General features: G+C 36.9%; 1 protein-coding gene across 1 annotated transcript in view; it reads left to right on the top strand.

Annotated features, from left to right (window-relative positions):
• DOK6 (docking protein 6) overlaps positions 1-20,317 on the top strand; it is a 391,579-nt gene that overhangs the window by 241,439 nt on the left and 129,823 nt on the right. Inside the window, exon 5 of the mRNA XM_081263683.1 lies at positions 10,749-10,938. Coding sequence (XP_081119809.1) covers positions 10,749-10,938 — 190 coding nt within the window. The remainder of the gene's footprint in view (positions 1-10,748; positions 10,939-20,317) is intronic.

Consider the following 20,317-nt stretch of genomic DNA (forward strand, 5'->3'; position numbering starts at 1 on the left):
TTTTTAAAAATGGGATAAGGAGTGTACCAAGTATGCAGAATTCTCACAATCAACAAGAGAAACAACAGAATTGTTTTGTTCTTTGTTTTGTTTTGTTTTGTTTTTTTAATCTGTCAAAAGACATGCACATGACTAGATTTGGAGTATGTGTTGGTAAGGAATTTCTGGAAAGCAATCTGGCAATGTGAAATTTTTTAAAGAGTTTATAGCATTAGGTCCAATAATTCAGATTTTAATACTCAATATATGTAATAATCTAGTATATTAAAAACTATCTAAAATTTATGAACAATAAAATAAGCCTTATGAACCAACACAAAAAGAATGAATTATTCAACAAATTTAACTGAAAGTTATTTCATCACATTTTTATTTATATTAGACAAAATTGGCTTAACTTCAATATTAATAAAATAGTCATTATTAAATAAATTATAGCAGAACTATAAAGTGGAATGTTACACAGATTTATTGAAAATTTGATCCCCAAGGAATATACTCATATCTGAAAATGTTAACAATTTCAATATACAAAGTTAAAAACATTATATTTAATATAATAATAATTGCAGAAGTATATTTTTATATATAAGGTACACTGTAATAGGATTTATCTATACAAGGAGTAATAATAGTTGAATTTTTTATTTTTAAATAATTTTCTATATTTACTACAATGAGCATAATTTATTTAGAAATGCACATAAAACGCAGTAAATAGTTTTCATAAAGAAAAAAAAAAAGAAATTCCTGAGGGATTCAAAAAAAATTGCTGTGATTTTTAAGTGCTGCCAATGGATTCCAGAAATCCAAGTGTCCAGATCCACAGTGGCCATATGCACTGAGCAGATGGCAATTTACTACATTGTCACAGAATAATAAAAGAAATTTACCGATTTTCAGTTTGAGTAGAAATGGAGTCACAGTTTCTGAAGAGTTCCACAAATTTTGACAGTCGCAAATGGTGTGTTTTCTGGTGGTTCGGTTACATTACACTGATTTCAGGATGCTCCTAAATGTGGAACATACGCTTTCCCAACCTAGCTCCATTTCTCAAGCTGCTGGAATTTAGAAGTGACCACTGTGATATCCCTGCAGGACAGAAACTTTGGAAATAAGAATATACAAAACAGAATGATCTTGAAGTGTCTCATTATCTCCTGTGAACAATGGATCTCTGTGTACAGTTCCTTGAGCACTCCATTAGAGCCTAGATTCCAAGATGAGTATTCCAAAATAAATCTGAAACAGGAGTTTCTTTTCAAATACCAGATCTCTTCTGGGATCATTCCTTGATATTTCATATTCGATTGATGTTTCTGATCTTTTGACTAGATAACACTTAGTAAATTGTAAATTTTGTAGTCTTACTCAAACTTCCTGTTTTCCAATGGTGTATGACAATTGTTAAATACAGAGTCCAGAATGAGACTTTCTTCTTGTCTCAGAAATGTCCTGTGGGCTGGGGATGTGGCTCAAGCGGTAGCGCGCTCGACTGGCATGCGTGCGGCCCGGGTTCGATCCTCAGCACCACATACCAACAAAGATGTTGTGTCCGCCGAGAACTAAAAAATAAATATTAAAAAAAATTCTCTCTCTCTCTCTCTCTCTCTCTCTCTCTCTCTCTCTCTCTCTCTCTCCTCTCTCACTCTCTCTTTAAAAAAAAAAAAAAAAAGAAATGTCCTGTGGCCCCAAAGCTTTAGATAATGGGTGAACAGTACCAAGAAAAATCCTAGAGTATTGGTTAAAGAGGATTCTTTAATGACATTTCATAATAAAAGAGCAGAAGGGAGAGGGAACTCGCCCCTCTCATGCTGGAAGAAAGGAGGACCCAGGGAACTAGTCACAGAATTTTGGCTGTTTGCCAGGAGTGAGACTGATCCTTACCTCACTATACTGTCGTCACGTGGTCCTACCGTGTGCGAGAGAGTTTCAGGGAGCACCTGAATTTGGAGGTGTAAAGGTTTCACCATAATAAAGCTGAGGTCAGCCTGCAGGAGGGGAGCTGAGGCTGTTCATGACAACCAAGTGTGCAGAACTGGTCACCACTGGGCCAGACACACTTCAACATTTGGTGGACAGTGAGGTGTGAGTTTTCCTGGGGACCAAGTAGATCCCTTGTATTTGGCTGGACTTGAGTCATCTTGAAGACAGCCACACCAGGACTATGAGAAGAATCTCCAGCAAAAGTAGGATGGAGGGGGCTGGGGTTGTGGCTCAGTGGTGAAGAGCTTGCCTAGCACATATGAGGCACTGGGTCTGGTCCTCAGCACCACATAAAAGTAAATAAATAAAATAAAGGTATTGTGTCCATCTACAACTAAACAAAAAATTTAAAAATAGGATGGAGGTGTGGAGCAGAAAATAGTACTGGAGGAGTGTATGGTCTGTGCACTATTGGTACCTTCTTCAGAGAGCAGGTCGTGTAGGTGATGGTTCTTAGGAACGTCCTATACACCCAACACAGAGAATTTTTTTCTGATTGCAAAACGGATTTGAATGCCAGCTTCCTTACGGGAATTCACCAACCAAGAGGGAACTTCCAACAGTGCCAGCCAGTGAGAAAGATTTGACCCCTTTCCTCTGGTTCTTCTCACCCTGGAGAAGCCAAGAGCAAACATGGGGAGGTGCGAAGGAAAGGAGGTGACAGAGCAAGTGAAAAAGAGCTTATCTTCTTGCTGCTGGATCCTTGGTGACAGGTCTGACCTGGGAACAGAGGAGGACTACACTTTAGACTTTCCGCCACATGAAGATGACTGACAAGTGGATCGACTACCAAGGCACCACCCAGAGAAGGTCAGGGACCGGAGGAGGAAGCTCACCAGGAGCCGTGGTGGAAGGAAAATAAGCCTTTTTCCTAAATTACACCACACCGAGACTTTTAATGAACTAACCACAGCAACAAGTTTGACTTAGATGAAACCTTCCATAAACTTTGGATTTTTTAATCACATAACACTTTGAAAATTTTTTTTTGTTTGAATGCTCTAGCCCTCTGAATATCCAGTAAAATCTTAAAAAATTATTTTGACCAGATAGTTGTATATAGAGTGAGTTTTGCTTATGAAATCACAAGTTGAAAAAAAAATAACTGTATGATATTCAAAAGCTTAAGTAGCATCCAATTACATACGTGTATTATTCATTTTATAACTGATTTACATAAAAATGTATGTAATTCTTAATTGTATTCACATTATTCAAATACTAATGTCTAAGTATTTTCATCAATGAATATTAACAAATATTTAAACCTCCTTGGTATGGAAGACCCTGGAATTGAAATTCAGATAATCAGGCAGAGTGGAAAACACAGGTAAATTTTTACATGAGGAATTGTTCAAAGCCTAAATAGACCATTGTGTTTTCACAAATCTGAAGAATTCCCTTATTTTTGTTGGACTTGTACTTCTGAGCAATGTTTAGGTATTTTTAAAAAATGTATTTATTGATTCTTTCTATTTATGCATGACAGTAGAATCCATTTTGATATAATTTTATAAGTATGCAAGCATGGAATATGTCTTATTCTAATTAGGATCCCATTCTTGTCGATGTACATGATGTGATTTTTTTCTACATGTACATTATGTCAGATTCATTCCACTCTTTCCTTTTCCTATCCCCTCTCCCTTCTCTCCATTCCTCATAGTCTAATCTACTGAACTTCTATTCTTTCCCTCACCACCCGCCTCCTTATTGTGGGTAATCTTCCAAATATCAGGGAAAATATCCAACCTTTGGCTTTCGGGGACTAGTTTATTTCACTTATTATGAGAGTCTCCAGATCCAGCCATTTCCTGGCCAATGTTATAAAGTTATTCTTCTTCATGGCTGAGTAGCACTCCGTTGTGTATACATACCACATTTTCTTTATCCATTTGTGTATTGACAGGCACCTAGGTTGGTTCCATGGCTTAGCTGTTGTGAATTGGGCTACTATAAACATTGATGTGGCTGCATCACTGTAGTACACTGATTTTAAATCCTTTGAATATATATCAAGGAGTGAGATAACTGAGTCAAGTGGTGGTTCCATTACAGGTTTTTTAAGGGATCATACTGCTTTCTAGAGTGATTGCACCAATTTTCAGTCCCATCTGCAATGTATGAGTGAACCTTTTCCCCATATCCTTGCCCACATTTATTGTTACTTGAATTCTTGATAATTGCCATTCAGACTGGAGTGAGATGAAATCTCAGTGAGTTTTAATTTGCCTTTCTCTAGTTGCTAGAGATGTTGAACATTTTTTCATGTATTTGTTGACATTCCTGTCTCTTCTTTTGAGAAGTGTGTGTTTAGTTCCTTTGCCCATTTATTAATTAGGTTATTGCAGGGGCAGAGGGGGGGGGAGTTGGTGTTAAGATATTTGGGTTCTTTGTATATTCTAGAACTTAACACCATGAGGTGTAGGTAGCAAAGATTTTCTCCCATATGTAGGCTCTTTCTTCATGCTCTTGATTGTTTGCTTTGCTATGAAGAAGCTTTTTAGTTCCATGCTGTCCCAATTAGTGATTTTTGTTTTAAAATTTTACTTCTTGCACTTAAGGAGTTTTGTTAAGGAAGTCAGTTCCTAAGCCAATATGTTGGGGAGTTGGGCCTACATTTTCTTCTCGTAGGTGCAGGGTCTCTGGTCTGATACCCAGGTCTTCAACCTCTTTGAATTGAGTTTTATACAAGGTGAGACATAGGGTTAAATTTCATTCTGCTCTATATGGGTTTCCAGTTTTCCCTGCACCATTTGTTGAAGAGGCTGTCTTTTCTCCAATGTCTATTTATGCCTTTGTCTGGTATGAAGTAACTGAACTTCTTGTGGGTTTGTCTCTGTGCCTTCTATTCTGTTCCATGGGTCTTCTTGCCTATTTGGGTGCCAATCATATGCTGTTTTTGTTAGTGTAGCTCTGTAGTAGAAATTAAGGTCTTGTTGGTGTTGCATCCTGCTTGGCTTTTCTAAGGATTGTTTTGGCTATTCTGGGTTTCTGATTTTTACAAATAAATTTCTTGACTGATTTTTTTATTTCTACAAAGAATATTATTGGAATTTTTATGGGAATTTCATTGAATCTGTATAGTGCTTTTGGTAATATGACTATTTTGACAATATTCTAACTGGGAGATCTTTCTGTCTTCTAAGGTCTTTCACAATTATTTTGTTTATTGTTCTGTAATTTTCATTGTAGAAGTCTTTCACCTTTTTTGTTAGATTGATTCTCAAGAGTTTTTTTTTTTCTTTCTTCCTTCTTTCCTTTCTTTCTTTTTTTCTTTCCTTTTTAGGCTATTGTGAATGGGATGGTTTTCCTAATTTGTTGTTCAGCTGATTCATCATTGGAGTACAGGAACACAATTGATTTATGAGTGTTGATTTTGTATTCTGCTAATTTCCTGAATTAATGTTTGAATCATAGAAATTTTCTGGTGGAGTTTTTTGGAGGAGGTCTTCTAATTATAGAATCATGTTGTTGGCTAACAGAAACAGCTTTAGCTCTTCTTTTCCTATTCATATCCCTTTAATATCGTTTGCCTAATTGCTCTGGCTAGAGATTCAAGGACCATGTTGAATAGGACGGTGAAAGTGGGCATCCTAGGACCAGGTGGATTCACAGCTGAGTTCTAGCAGACCTTTAAAGAAAAACTAATACCAATCCTCGTCAAATTATTCCATGAAATAGAAAAGGAGGAGACTCTTCCAAACACATTCTATGAATCTTACATCACCCTGATACTAGAGCCAGTCAAAGACACAGGGAGGAAGGAAACTTCAGACCAATATCCTTGATGATGCAAAATTTCTTAACAAAATACTGGCAAACTGCATAAAAAAAACATATTAAAAAGATAAAATGCACCATCATCAAGTGGGCTTCATCCCAGGGATGCAAGGTTGGTTCAACATACAGAAATCAATATATGTAATTCACCATATCAATAGACTTAAAGACAAGAATCTCATGATTACCTCAATAGGTGCAGAAAAAATCATTTGGCAAAATACTGCATCTATTCATGTCTAAAACACTAGAAAAAATAGAGATATAAAGGCCATACCTCAACGTAGTAAAAGCTGTATATGACAAAGCCAAGGCCAGCATCATTCTAAACAGAGAGAAACTGAAAACATTCCCTCTAAATAGTTAAGTTTTAAGAGGAGGAGAACATAAAAGTGTAAGTTCACGTCTCCCACCTAGCTAAGTTATGGTTGGATTTAACCCATCCCTGTGGGAAACTTGATGAGCTGGGGTACCTATGGACCTCTTGGCGTCCAGATATTCAGGTGTACTCCGGAGCTACTTGTTTCTTAGTTTTCTCTTGACCTAATCCTCAAGCCCGTGGCTTCTAAAGTGAACAGTTCAGAGGGCTCATCACCGTTCTGCTCTCTGCCACTGAATTTCTGCTCACTGGATTGTGTATCACTTCGCATCCGAAACCCACATTTCTGATCCCTTGCTTCTTCTCACTGCAGCTACATGCTCCACGTGCCCCACCAACAGGCTGACCAACAGCTAGGATTGGTTCCTGCCCTAAACCAGTCAAAAACTCCCCAACTGAGGATGGAGGTTTTTGGTGCCTCTCTGGATGGGTGACCCCCTCAGTTCCCATTCTCGGCCTGGTGGCCCACTGACCCTTTACCAGGACCATTTTTCCTGAGCAGCTTCCCTCCTTTGACAAACTGGGCCACGCCCCAGTTTGTAATGTTCTCTGGACACATCTCCAGGTGTCACCTACTGCCACGTCTCCAGCCTTCTATGGACATGGTGCAGGCCCTTGGATCTCTGAATCCAGCCCCAGTGTAAAAAAAAATCTCAGATTCAATACTAGTGCATCATAACACAAAGTAATAAGTATTCCACCTTGCTTGTCATCTCAGATATCTAAAATAAAATTGTGCTTTCTCATGTATCACCTGACATGTGACCCTATGTCTTAATAAATACAAATTCATGGGCAATGTGTTGGAGATACTTTTAGCTCTATAATTTTATAGGGAGTAGAAATACACACATTTTAACCTGACATGTGTTTTACACAACTTTTTCAAAAAACTGATTTTTTTCATAATATTTGTAGAGTTTTTACTCATGTTTCAGAAAATTGTCACTATTTAGACAATTAGTTTCTTTTCCAGTTCGTTTGGCTATTTGGCAGTGGGCTTTCTGATCCTTTTTATTAGGGTTTTCTGTTATTCTTGATCATAATAAAAGAAAAATTGCTTGGAATATACTTATCTTAGTGAATTATAAACTGTCTTTAAGATCTTCTCTCTTTCTATTCCTTACTATGCATGAGATAACTTTTATAAAAGTCAGTCATGAATCAGTTGAGATGGAATTAATTTAGGTGAACAGATATTAGGGAATATGTTTGAGGAAATGTGCTGGTTTGTCCTAGTAGAGCACAGCATAGCTTTTGAAATGTATTGGCTTCTCTGACATTGCTATTTCCCTGGCCATATTTTAAAAAGAGTTTCACAAATCAAAATTTCTCTAAGTGTGATTCCCAGAACAGCAACTTCCTCGTCTCCTGGAAATAAATAGAAATGTAAATTACCTGGCTCCAACCCACACCTGCTGTATCAGAAACGATAAGGGCGGAGGTGGGCCAATACTGTGTTTAAACCAACTTGCAGGTCATCTTGGTGCACACCAGACTCTGAAAGCCAGGATTCAAGGCAATTAAAAACACATGCAGGTTCTTAAATTTTTAAAAATGCATGCCTGTTAGACACATTTCACATAGGTATACTTTAAAAAAAATTCATTAAAATGAAGCCCATTTTAACCACTCAGTTTTGAAATGGTCTTTCTTTCCAATAAAAACTTCAATGAATTTTCTCCAAGCACACATGGACTTTTTAGAAGAAGTAAATAATTTATTCCTGACAAAGGCAGAGAGCTTCCTTCCTCATCATAATGGAATCCAGTGACATACACATGTGTTATCTGATGTGCTACCCTCCCCTTGATGTGCCTGATTTTATACTGGATTTAATTATAGTCCACTTTTTAGTTGAATTTGAAATCCTTAGAAATTAACAATTGGAGCAGAATGAATTTCGAACATCTGATAATTGAAAATAATATTTCTTATGATAATTTCTTTCCAAAGTTACAAAGAAAGAGCATCAAAATGAAGACTGGAGAGTTTGAAACGAACTGACTTTCTAACCCAGTTAACAGGAACAGGTGACGTGTTGGTTTCAAAGCTTGGAGACAGGGAAAGCAGAAAGCAAACAAGGGGACGGTCCCCCAGGTAGACCTCACCAGTGCACCCCCAGAGCTTGCCTGCCCTGGGAGGGCTCCCTCAGGGCCCATCCTCCAATCACCCTTGGCTTGTAAAGGATGGACCTCCGTGATTTTGACATGTAGAGCCTTGCATGGGGTGAATTGCACCAAGTTCACTCATTCGTTATTGGTTTTTATCTGCTGATATTTGAGCACATGGACGTTTCAGTGAAAATGTAATAGTGCTGCTGGGGTCTCCACCCTGATTGATGTTTCACATGCCATCCCTTTGAATGGCATTCACGGTCAAGATTGTATTTTCACCTGTCCTATTGTTTTTAAATATTAAACTCTGGCTATGGTTACCAGGGGTCTATACAGCCTCAAGCAACAGTAATACTGGTTAATGATGTTTATTGATTTCAAAATTCTGGAAAAAAGGGTTTTTATTTCTTGCATTTTGGCACTGATTCTTTTCTGTCTTTAGACTCTAAAATTGATGGAAAGAGAAGACTGAAGAAGAATGTTTTGCTTTCCTCTTTGATAACAGTGTTTTCCCCATGCACAACAGAGACCACTGAAATACAATTAATTCCAAATATGGAAGCTTTCCTTTCTCCAGAGGAATTTTTTTGAGATCTCATTTCATTTTTAATTTTTTTATTGGTTATTTTTAGTTATACAAGACATTGGATTCCATTTTGATGTAATTATACAAGCATGGAATATATCTTATTCTAATTAGGACCCCATTCTTCTGGATGTACATGATGGTGAGATTCATTTTGTCTTGAGCAAAAAAAAAAAAAAGAGCTTGATGTTCAGGCAATGTCTGTATTCCTAAGTCCACCTACTGGGTCCAAGTTCCATGTATGCTCTTTTATGAGATCACGTACCTTTCATTTACTACTTATAATCTCAATGGGTTAGCAATTATGGTGAGAATGCCAATGATGCATTTAATGCTAAAATACACTTTAGAATATATGCAATGAGTATTTATTTGTGATATTTCATTGCAGATAATTAATGGGACAACATTCTTTCTTCATTTTTCACCTATAAATTGATCTCCTTTTGTCATTTCCTGAGGAAATGAATGTGAAATCCATATGCATGTTAATTTCATGGGTCAATAACCTAAGTAAAAGTTAAGTCATTAGACTATCTTTTGTTAAAAAATTTGCAAACATATGTGTATAATAGTAGTGATATAGCCAGAAAATTTTAAACTACTATGCTTACATTAATTTCACCCATTTTGGAATCTGAATATTGTCTTTTGGCATAGCAGAATCCTTACTGGGTGAAATGCGTGCCAGAGAAAATATCAGTTGTATTATACACGTAATTCCAGCTGAGCACCCGAGCACACCATGTGATTCAGATCGTGACAGTAGGATGGATAATAGCACATCCCCCAGACCTATCAATCCTCTTCCAACGCAGCTGCATTATGCTGTTTCTTAAAATAACTAAACAGAATGGCTTCTAAAGCACTCTTCACAATTAAATTCTAACTCGCCCAGATCTATCAGCCAAGCAATTCTTAAACTTTTTGTTATCATGATGTTATTTTTTAATAAATTTTCCAATTTTTGCATCCCATATTCATCATGAAGAAATTTATTTCACTCATATAATAACCTGATATGTATTGATCACTTACTGTAAAATGAGGCTATGGTGCTAGGAACTAAGGTATTTTATAGGACACTTTATAGGGCATACTGAGTTCTTTACTTCCTGGAACTTATAAACTAACCTCTGTGTTTGTCAAAATAAAGTCATTTAATGCATTTAAATGGGAATCAAGGGCTTCAGAATTTTGAAATAGCCTTTGAGATATACCAAAAATGACATAGCAGGGTTTGAAATCATCGCCGACTAACAGTCTTTTCAACAATAAAATTCCAGAATGAAAGAAGTTATGCATTTTTATTTTTCTTACCAAGGTAATGTCTTAAATTCTGCAGAAGGTGGTAACAGATATCTACAATTACCATATGCTGAATTTTCCTTGGTGCCATTTGTTTTGAGATATAAACTAAATTATTTTTTGCAGTGCTTACATAGCTAGTGAGTCACACCGATTGTGTATTAAACACTTCATATTACAAAGGTGAAATTCAGTAAGTTCTTGCCAATTATAATAAACAGCACTTTTCTTGCAGGATATCCATGATATCAACTTAGATTGTGTGAAGAAGCAGAGAGAAGTGCCTTTTAGACAGAGATTCCAATTAGCTTTTGCCCTTAGTTTTCTGTTGCAATTTCATCCTAACCATAGAAAATGCATGCAATGGAAATTTATACAATGAGAGCAAAGGAGTTAATGGTTAAGAGTATTTTGATGAGCTCCTATTTTCACACACACAGGAGGAGGTGGTGTTTTGAAAGGTGTATCCCTGTCACCAGGGAATGTGGTGGTGCTTTCTGAAGTGTGGAGGCAAAGAGGCAAAGAGGTATACAAATGAACACTCAGATCCCTTGTCACTTAATTTTCTCCATGCTTTGTTTCTTTGCAGAGCGATTCAATGTTTATCTCATGCCTACACCAAATCTGGATATTTATGGAGAATGCACAATGCAGATCACCCATGAGAATATCTATCTCTGGGACATCCACAACGCCAAGGTCAAACTGGTGATGTGGCCTCTCAGCTCACTGAGGAGATATGGTCGGGACTCCACGTGGTTCACCTTTGAGTCGGGAAGGTAAGCTCTAGTGCAAAGACCAAGAGTAGTTGGGATGTGATAAACTCCTGAGGGAAAACTCTATCCACTGTTGCCAGAGATGGCCACTGCCTTTATAAAGAGTAGAAGGTAACACTCAATTTCTTCCAATTCTCATCGATAATCTGAATAAAATTTATTAAGTGTATGGCAAGATAATTACCCCATTTAAAATATTTCAGCCACTTCCACTAAACCTCATACTATTTTAATGATGCAATATATTTCCAAGATTATAATAATTCTCATTTTTATATATCTTCGTGCTATAGGATTCCCGTTAAATTAAACATGTCTCTCCCTGCACTCTTTTTGTGGATGTCATGTAAGCACACAATATTGAATAGTATTTTCATAAAATCATTTAAATATTGCTTTTCAGGCTTGTGAAAGTATACTGTACCTTCACCCAGGTGTTTATGTTGATGATATTAGTAATTAAGTATAATATTAACTCAGAATTACTGAATAAATGTTGGCAAATCCATAATTTATGAAATATGCAACTCAGATTTCACACTGAGCGTATCAAGCAAATCGTTGGTTTCTTCATCCTAGTCTATGCTTGGGATCCACACATACAAATGCTTAATCATTATGCACGGTTGTAGATGTAGACACGAGCCACAACCAACCAAATTGTGTCTTTCTGCTTCGACCCCTGTGATATTGTTGTCACACACCCAATATAAGGTTTGAGGATTCTGTGCAAGGAAAAGATATTCAATGCCTCAGTCTGCACAGTGGGGACTGACTTATCACAACTTAAAATGAATCCTTGGTCCCAAAGGTAACAATCAGTGAGGTTCCATTGCCTTGACATGGCAATTTTAAGTTGTAATCTTCTTCTTACAAAAATAAATATTTATTCAAGTCATATGTCTCCTAAAGGAGACAAACAAAAGGAAAACTAAGCAGTAGTAACTTTATGAGTCTGGAGCACTTTTGCACAGAGGAAACGCTGAACCCTCCACCTGCTGATCTCCCTGAAGAGCCTTGGATCCAGTTTATTCAGCAGCTGTGAGTTCGCCCAACTCTGCCCCTGTCTTCCTGGGTACTGAGAGTGTAGTGGTAACCACGTTCCAGATAACGACGAGAAATAAAGATTCTCAAAACAAAATAAGTATTTTTAGATATGTACACTATGTTAAAATCATGATTATGAAAAAGATATGATACCTTTTAAAGATTCAAGAACCTAAAATCTATGGTGCACTTTTTACTGCCTGTTTCTCATTCCTGAGAGCAGCTTCTGGCTCCATCTGAAGAGACCTGGTCATGGAGAACTCTGCTGTGGCACATCCTGAGGCAAAGCTAAAGCCACAGGAAACGGGAGAAGCAGCTCAGCACAATGCTTGGGAGAAGCTTGTGTTTCAATGCCAGAGAAAGAATTACCAACTCTCTTCCAGGAAGGGAAATCAGTGTGACTTGCCACGAGTCCAGACCTCAAGGCCCATGAGTGAAAATGGCACCAGCGCCACAAGACTTTGGGGAAAACACTGTACAGCTGTCTGTGTACTGACTGGTACCTGGGGCACACCTGCGGGTTGGTAGGGGCCTACTGCATTGAAGGGTCAGCAGGAAGCATGGGAATTTACTAATTTTTGTATTTGTTCTAATTAGTTATTCATGAAAGCAGGATGCATCTTGAATCATTGTACACAAATGGAGCACAACTTTTCTGGTTGTACACAATGTAGCATCACACCACATGTGCAGTCATACATGTACCTAAGGCAGTGATGTTCATATCATTGCACCATCTTTCCTACCCCCACCCCTCCTAGAATTTACTAATTTATGATGCATAATTCTTTGAAATCTGTTTATGTTCTAATATTACTGTTTGCAGAAATCAAATTGTAAAGCACTGAAAATCAAACTTCTGTACACTGAGACTACTGAGGGAAAAACCTAACAAATTTGTTTTGAAACACTACTAAGATATGAATTGAGCACAGTTGTAGCATATAAATATATAAAAATCAATTGTATTTTCTATGCTATCAATGAATAATTAAAAGTAAAAAAAATGCATTACTTATAATGGCATCAAAATATGAAATATGCACAGGTGGACTTAACACAATATATGCAAAAACTTTACATGGAAAACTGTAAAATATAGCTTAGAGAAATTAGAGCAAAATAAATAGGAATATGTATACATTCATGAACTAGAAAAACTATCTTGTTAAGAGAGCAGTCTTCTCTAAATTAATTTATAGATTCACCTTAATCCTAATAAAAATCTCAATAGACTTTTCTAAAATAAATGACAAACTGATTGCAAAATTCATTTGGAATTGCCTAAGATCTAGAAGAGCTGAGGCAATTTTGAAAAGAAGAATATAATTAAAGGATTTTCACTCCCTGGTTAAGAGTCTTGCTACAAAACTATAATAACAAAGATAGTGTAGTATTAACATAAGGATCAACCTCATTTTCAGCAGAAAATAGTGAAAAGTTCAAAAACAGACACTTTTCATGGAGTGGTGATGCCTCCCTAGGCAATCTTGCTGTACTGAACTGATGAAGTACGTTTGCATCTGACAGCTGAGCATGTTATTGGGGCCCTCAGGGGAGGACTCCATGGCTCCATGGGGCTTCATCTGTGTCTGCTTTGGAAAACAACACCTACCTCTCTGGTCAATTTGGGTTTTTGTTGTTGTTGTTGTTGTTGTTATTGTTTTGCTTTATTTTTAAGTCTACATAAATTCATGTAAAAAGGAGACAAACAGTGCTGAAACAACTGGACAGGAGAAGTGTGAACCCCAGCCTTCCTCTTGCTGCGATGGCCAGACCTGCATCCTCCCAATGTAATGCTGAAGCCCTGACCCACAGTGTCATGGTATCTGCAGAGGAGCCTTCCAGAGATAACCAGATTTAGGTGAGGTCATAAACAGGAGGCCACATGAGCTTAGCACACTTTCACAAAAATACCAGAGAAGCTTGCTGACTCCTTTCCTCCACCACCAGAACACATGGCAAGAAGGCAGCCATCTACCAGCTATGAAGAATCTCAGCAAAAGCCACCCTCCTGGCATCTTGATCTTGAGCTTCTCAGCCTCCAGACTGTAAAATGATAAAATTTCTCTTGTTTTAAGCCACTCAATTAATTATATTTCCTATAGTAGTCCAAACTGGTCATAAAACTCATAATAGCCCCCCAAAGCTCAAATGAACATACACCTAAATATAAAAGTTAAAATTGTAAACTTATCAAAGAAATATACAGAAATATTTTTTCTCCATTTACTTATTTATTTTTAAGTACTTTTTATTTTTATATGACAGCAGGATGCATTACAATTCATATTACACATACAGAGCACAATTTTTCATATCTCTGGTTGTATACAGAGTATATTCACACCAATTCATGTCTTCATACATATACTTTGGATAATAATGATCTTCACGTTCCACCATCATTTCTAACCCCATGTCCCCTCCCTTCCCCTCCAACCCCTCTGCCCTATCTAGAGTTCGTCTGTTCCTCCCATGCTCCCCCTCCCTATCCCACTATGAATCAGCCTCCTTATATCAGAGAAAACATTCGGCATTTGATTTTTTGGGATTTTCTAACTTTACTTAGCATTATCTTCTCTAACTCTATCCATTTACCTGCAAATGCCATGATTTTATTCTCTTTTATTGCTGAGTAATATTCCATTGTGAATATATGCCAAATTTTTTTTATACATTCATCCACTGAAAGGCATCTAGGTTGGTTCCACAGTTTAGCTATTGTTAATTGTGCTGCTATAAACATTGATGTGGCTGGGTCCCTGTAGTATGCTGTTTTTAAGTCCTTTAGGTATAGACCGAGGAGAGGGGCAGCTGGGTCAAATAGTGGTTCCATTCCCAATTTTCCAAGAAATCTCCATACTGCTTTCCATATTGGCTGCATTAATTTGTAGTCCCACCAGCAATGTATGAGTGTGCCTTTTCCCCCACATCCTCGCCAACACTTACTGTTGTTTGTATTCATAATAGCTGCCATTCTGACTTCAACTCAAAATGGATCAAGGACCTAGAAATAAAACCAGAGACCCTGCATCTAACAGAAGAAAAAGTAGGCCCTATCTCCATCATGTGGGATTAGGCCCCAACTTCGTTAATAAGACTCCTTTGGTGCAAGTATTAAAATCAAGAATAATAAATGGGATGAACTCAAACTAAAAAGTTTCTTCTCAGCAAAAGAAACAATCTGTGAGGTGAATAAAGAGCCTACATCTTGGGAGCAAATCTTTACCTCTCACACATCAGATAGAGCACTAATCTCTAGGGTATATAAAGAATTCAAAAAGCTAAACACCAAAAAACAAATAACCCAATCAATAAATGGACCAAGGACATGAACAGACACTTCTCAGAAGATGATATACAATTAACAAATATATGAAAAAATGTTCATCGTACTAACAATTAGAGAAATGTAAATCAAAATTAATCTAATATTTCATCTCACTTCAGTCAGAATGGCAGCTATTATGAAAGAAAATATTTGTAACCTTTAAAGGCAAAGTTAAGAATAATTATTACAATGAAAACAAATGTATAGAAAATGCATCAATAAGTCAGGCTTCATCAAAGTTAAAAACTTCTGCTCTTCACAAGATACTTCAGAGTATAAGAGAAAAGATGAGACAGACCCTGGAGGAAAATCATAAAATCTTTATTTGACAGCAACTTAGTTATATACTCATGACCCATAAAGAATTCTTACAATCCAAAATAAGAAGAAAAATAATCCATTAATAAAACAGGCCCCCAAATGCGGACAGTTTAGAAAAGAAGCTAGACTGGTAGACAATGCACATAGGAAAAGATGCTCACTATCATTAGTCATCAGAAACTGTAAATTACAACCATAGACACCACTAATCCTCCCCCTTACAAAGAGAAAACAAAAACAATAAAAACGTCAAGTGGAGATGGAATACTCTAATCTCTCCTTGCTAATGGGAGTAATAACTGGAACACCACTTCAAGAAATAGTTTGGCAGTTTTTATGTGTACCACATGACAGTTTTACTTCTAGATATTTATCTACCCAACCCCCCAAAACATACACAACATTTTTATCTGGATGTTTATGGTAACTGTATTCATAATTGGCAAAGCTGGAAACAACCCAAATGACCATCCATTAGACTGGATAGACAGATGATAATGTAGTTCTACAATAGGATGCTGCCTGCTAATGGAACACTATGAGAATGAATCTCAAAAGTATTTTAAGCAATATGCTTGATCATATATGTAGAAAATTTCATAATAGGCAAAACTAATTTGTAGTGGCAGAAAACAAATCAATGGTGCCTGAGCTAGGGGTGGCTAGAATGCACTTCAAGGGGCACAAAGGAGCTTTTTTGGTGGTGAAAAAAGTTTTCAACACACACACACACACACGCACAAATAAGAATTTGTTAATTAGCTCCATCTATTCATTCCAAAACATGTGCATATTTCAAAATAATATGTTGTACACAAAATACATACAACATAATATTTATTTTTAAAATAAATTTTAAGGAACCAGAGATGTAGCTCAGTGGTAGAGTACTTGCCAGGCATGCATGAGCCTTAGGGTCCTTTCCCAGCAAAGGAGAAAAATTTTAATAACAATGATAAAGTCCTGAATCTTGACATTTGTTAAAAATGGAACTTCTCACAAATATTGGTGAATATTCTTAGATGAAGATTGTACCCCATGTTTCTTGAGGTTTCTTTTCCACAGGAAAAGAAAGTATGAAGAAATTTATCATTTTTATTTTTCATAAAGAGGAAAGGAAGCAGAGCATTCTGTGGATAGGGTGCCTTTACAGGATACTGCCAGGCCTTTATTTGGGGGTTTGTATGATAAGAACAGAAACCACTTTTCACAACCTAAAAAAGGTTTGAACACATTAAGTTTTTTAAAATAAATCACCATATTTTCATAGTATTGAGTTTTTACTTCCTTAAATTATAGGATTTCAAAAGTTAATACAAACTTTCAATAGAGGAGTAGAAAAGAAAACCTTAAAATTACTCATAATATCTCCATCTGGAGATTAATGCTGTTAATATTTTGGTGTACTTCTGTCCAATATAAATTTAAATGAATACAAATAAAGATATTTATCCTGTTTCTCACTTTATATTATATTTAAAAGCAATTCTTGAATACTTCATAATTGAGCTTCCAGTGGCTATATGAGGTCTAAACATATGGCTAGCCATCATTAATTTAACATTAAGATGTTTCCAAAATGAACTATAATAAATTAGGTCACACTGACCATCTGTGAAAACAAAAATGTGCAAATCTCTGATTATGTTCTTAACAGAGCCTTTTAAAAAGAATTGCTGGGTCAAAGGATGCGAAACTTAAATGTTCTTTACAGTACAGTAAATTGCTTTGGAGGAAAGTAATACAGATTCATACACCTCCTAACAGTGCTGAGAGAGTGCCCTTCTTGTCCCCATAAATACAAATATTAAAATGATGATCTAAGGTCTTTCTATTTTGATACAGCAATTTGGTATTTCTTTTTCTTTTTTCTTTTGTTTGCCTTTGAGATTGGAGGTTTGTCCCTTTGAACACGATTTATTTGTATTATTTTATTTTTATATCATGGGTGTCTTCTGTTCCTTAATGATTAGGATATTGGCTATAATTTTGTGTATCATTTATAAATTTCAGATGATCTCCCTCTTATTAAAAGGAGCCAAGGACAGAATTGCTGTGCATGACTGATCCAGAGAAACCCACCTAGGACACGTGTTCCCTGAGTCTGAGCTGGTAGTAGGGCCGGTAATGACACTGAGGAAAGCTTGGAGGCAGATACAGGGGTGAAGCCAGGCCAGGCATCCTAGCAAAACAGAGCAAAAGACCCGTATCTTCTGGTTTTATTTTATTAGTTCATTACACAGGGCATGCTCTTTGATATAAATTCTTAGCCATTTATTTATGTTACTGTGTGTACTGGTAAGTAATAAAATTGAATATGTCAAAATACTCTTCTTACTGATAGACTTCTTAAAAAATGTTGATAAATTCTACTGTGATAAATTCTAAGTTACAAAAATGAACAATAAGATGGATCTAGATCCTTTATTCTGGAAGGACATTACCTCATTCACCCTGATAATTATAGTCATGCATCGTAAGCCTCAGGGAGCAGATGCTCAGGGGAGGACAGAGGAGAACAAGGACCAAAAAGCTTTGGGGCCTCGGCAGGGAACAGCATTTGGGAGATGAATTCATGGTCTCACATCAGCTCAGAGCAATTGCTCTTTTACTATGATGACTGCAACTTCGCAGTTTAAGAGTAAAAAGCAACCAATTGTCCATGCAAACTTATTTTCTGAAAATATCACAAATTTACCAGATCTGCTGCGTAAGTCATAGGATTCATGATTATGCCCTATTTTATCCTGTGAAAGACAAAACCACTTTTTAAACTGCTGGTGTGGCATTTTCACTTCATGTACCCTCATAAATATTGTGAGCAAAAAAATGAAGATGAGTTCAAATGCCTGTGTGGCAAAATTCAGGTGAGCTCAAAATCCTTTTTATAAAATTATTGTTCAAAACGTAACCTCCCCTATTGAGCAAAATGCATAAGATAACAAAATTGGTGTTTAAAATAAATGTCTCACCAACTTTCATAAAACTGCCTCTACTTGAATGTCTGAGGAAAATCTGGTTACCAATTTATAGCAATTGGGAATGTAACTATGGTTACTATGGGATGGTGGTTGTAGAAGCAAAGGCTGTATGTGGGTTATTTAGGATTCTGTGAGGGAAGAGACTTAGTTTTCCCTAAAACTTTTGTCATCAGGAATGCAAACAGAAAAACGCCCTTCACTAGTTCATGTCTGAGTACGTAGGTAAAAGGTAAGATGATACCTGTAATCTCAGTGACTATGGAAACTAAGGCAGGAGGACTGCAAGTTCAAAGCCCAGCCTTGGTGACTTAGCCAGAGCTTGCATCAAAAATTAAAAAAAAAAAAAAAAAAAAAAAAAAAACGGCCTGGGGAGGTAGCTCTGTGATAGAGCACCCCTGGGTTCAATCTTGAGGCACCCTGAATAAGTGAATGAATGAAGTCAAGATAAAGCAGAGTATTAAATATGATGTAAACCCATGAAATGCATAATATGCATGAATATATAATATGCTATACTACTGTTCAGTCTATATATTATATAGGTTAAGGATGCCTTGTATGTGAAAGTCTTGAGACCAGAAGTAGCTCAGATTTCTGAAGTTTCACACTTTGAAATATTTGCACAGACTTTCCTGGTTGAGCAACCTTAATCCAAAAATCCAAAATCTGAAACGTTCTGAAATCTTAAACTTTCAGAGCATTATGCTGGAAATGTGGGGATTTCGGAGCATTTCAGATTTTGGATTTTCAGATGGTCAAAGGGTATAAGGTGTAATGTAGCTAAGCAATTTCTCCAACACTCACACAGAGCCCAGCTCCTCGGAATCAGTCAAGTGATCACTAACTTTGTTCTTTTTTTCATAAAATATTTAATTCGCCATCAAGAGTGTTTTGGGGGACATTTCTTCAAAAATGAGTGTATTTTGTGATTCTGGTATTTTCTTCTGAACTGGTAATTCCTATTCTGTAGGTTTCAACGGGTTGGTGCATATTTTATCTACCAGAGAGTGTCCCTGACAGCTTTTTAGATAGTAAGCAGGACACGGTCCTAAGACATTTCTTGACCGAAACATGGAAAAGTTGCAGTTAATTAGAATGAAATACAGTTAGACTCAAGAAGTGAAGCACCAAGGTCGCAAGAAGTGAAGCACCAAGGTCGCGTGTAACTTCAGCTGAAGTGAGGGAAGTGTGAGCATGTCCCTGTGGCGTTGGACTCTCTGCTGCCACCTGGCAGGCACCCTGAACCTGCTCGGTGAAGACATCACCAGTGGGAACAGATCAGAGGGGCTCATGTGCAAACCTGTGCGTCTGTTGGGTGAAGGACTCAGTGAAAGGTGCTCTACAGAGCAGGGAGTGGTCTCCTGGGAGAAGGAGTTTCCAGGGGAGTGGTCACCCGCCACCAGTCCGGGGGAGATCAAACCAGAACTCCAGTGATTTTACCCCCTCATTTCTAGAAATCATTCTTTGATTTAATGACTATTAAGAAAGTTTAGGAACTTTCTGAAGGAGAATTGAAAAGTCCAAAAGGAAGAGCAAAACTGTCATTGTGATCCCCGTAGACCAATTAGTGAAAAGCAATCCACACTAACGTCTGTGGGTTCAATAAAAATGTATTGAACTTTAAAGTCAACAGAGCAAAAACGAAGATCAGAGCCTCCATTTCTTGATAAGAACAGTTTTCTAAGGCATTTAATTAATG

This window comes from Spermophilus citellus (genome assembly GCF_964194105.1).
Source record: "Spermophilus citellus genome assembly, chromosome: 12".
In the NCBI taxonomy this organism is placed as follows: Eukaryota; Metazoa; Chordata; class Mammalia; order Rodentia; family Sciuridae; genus Spermophilus; species Spermophilus citellus.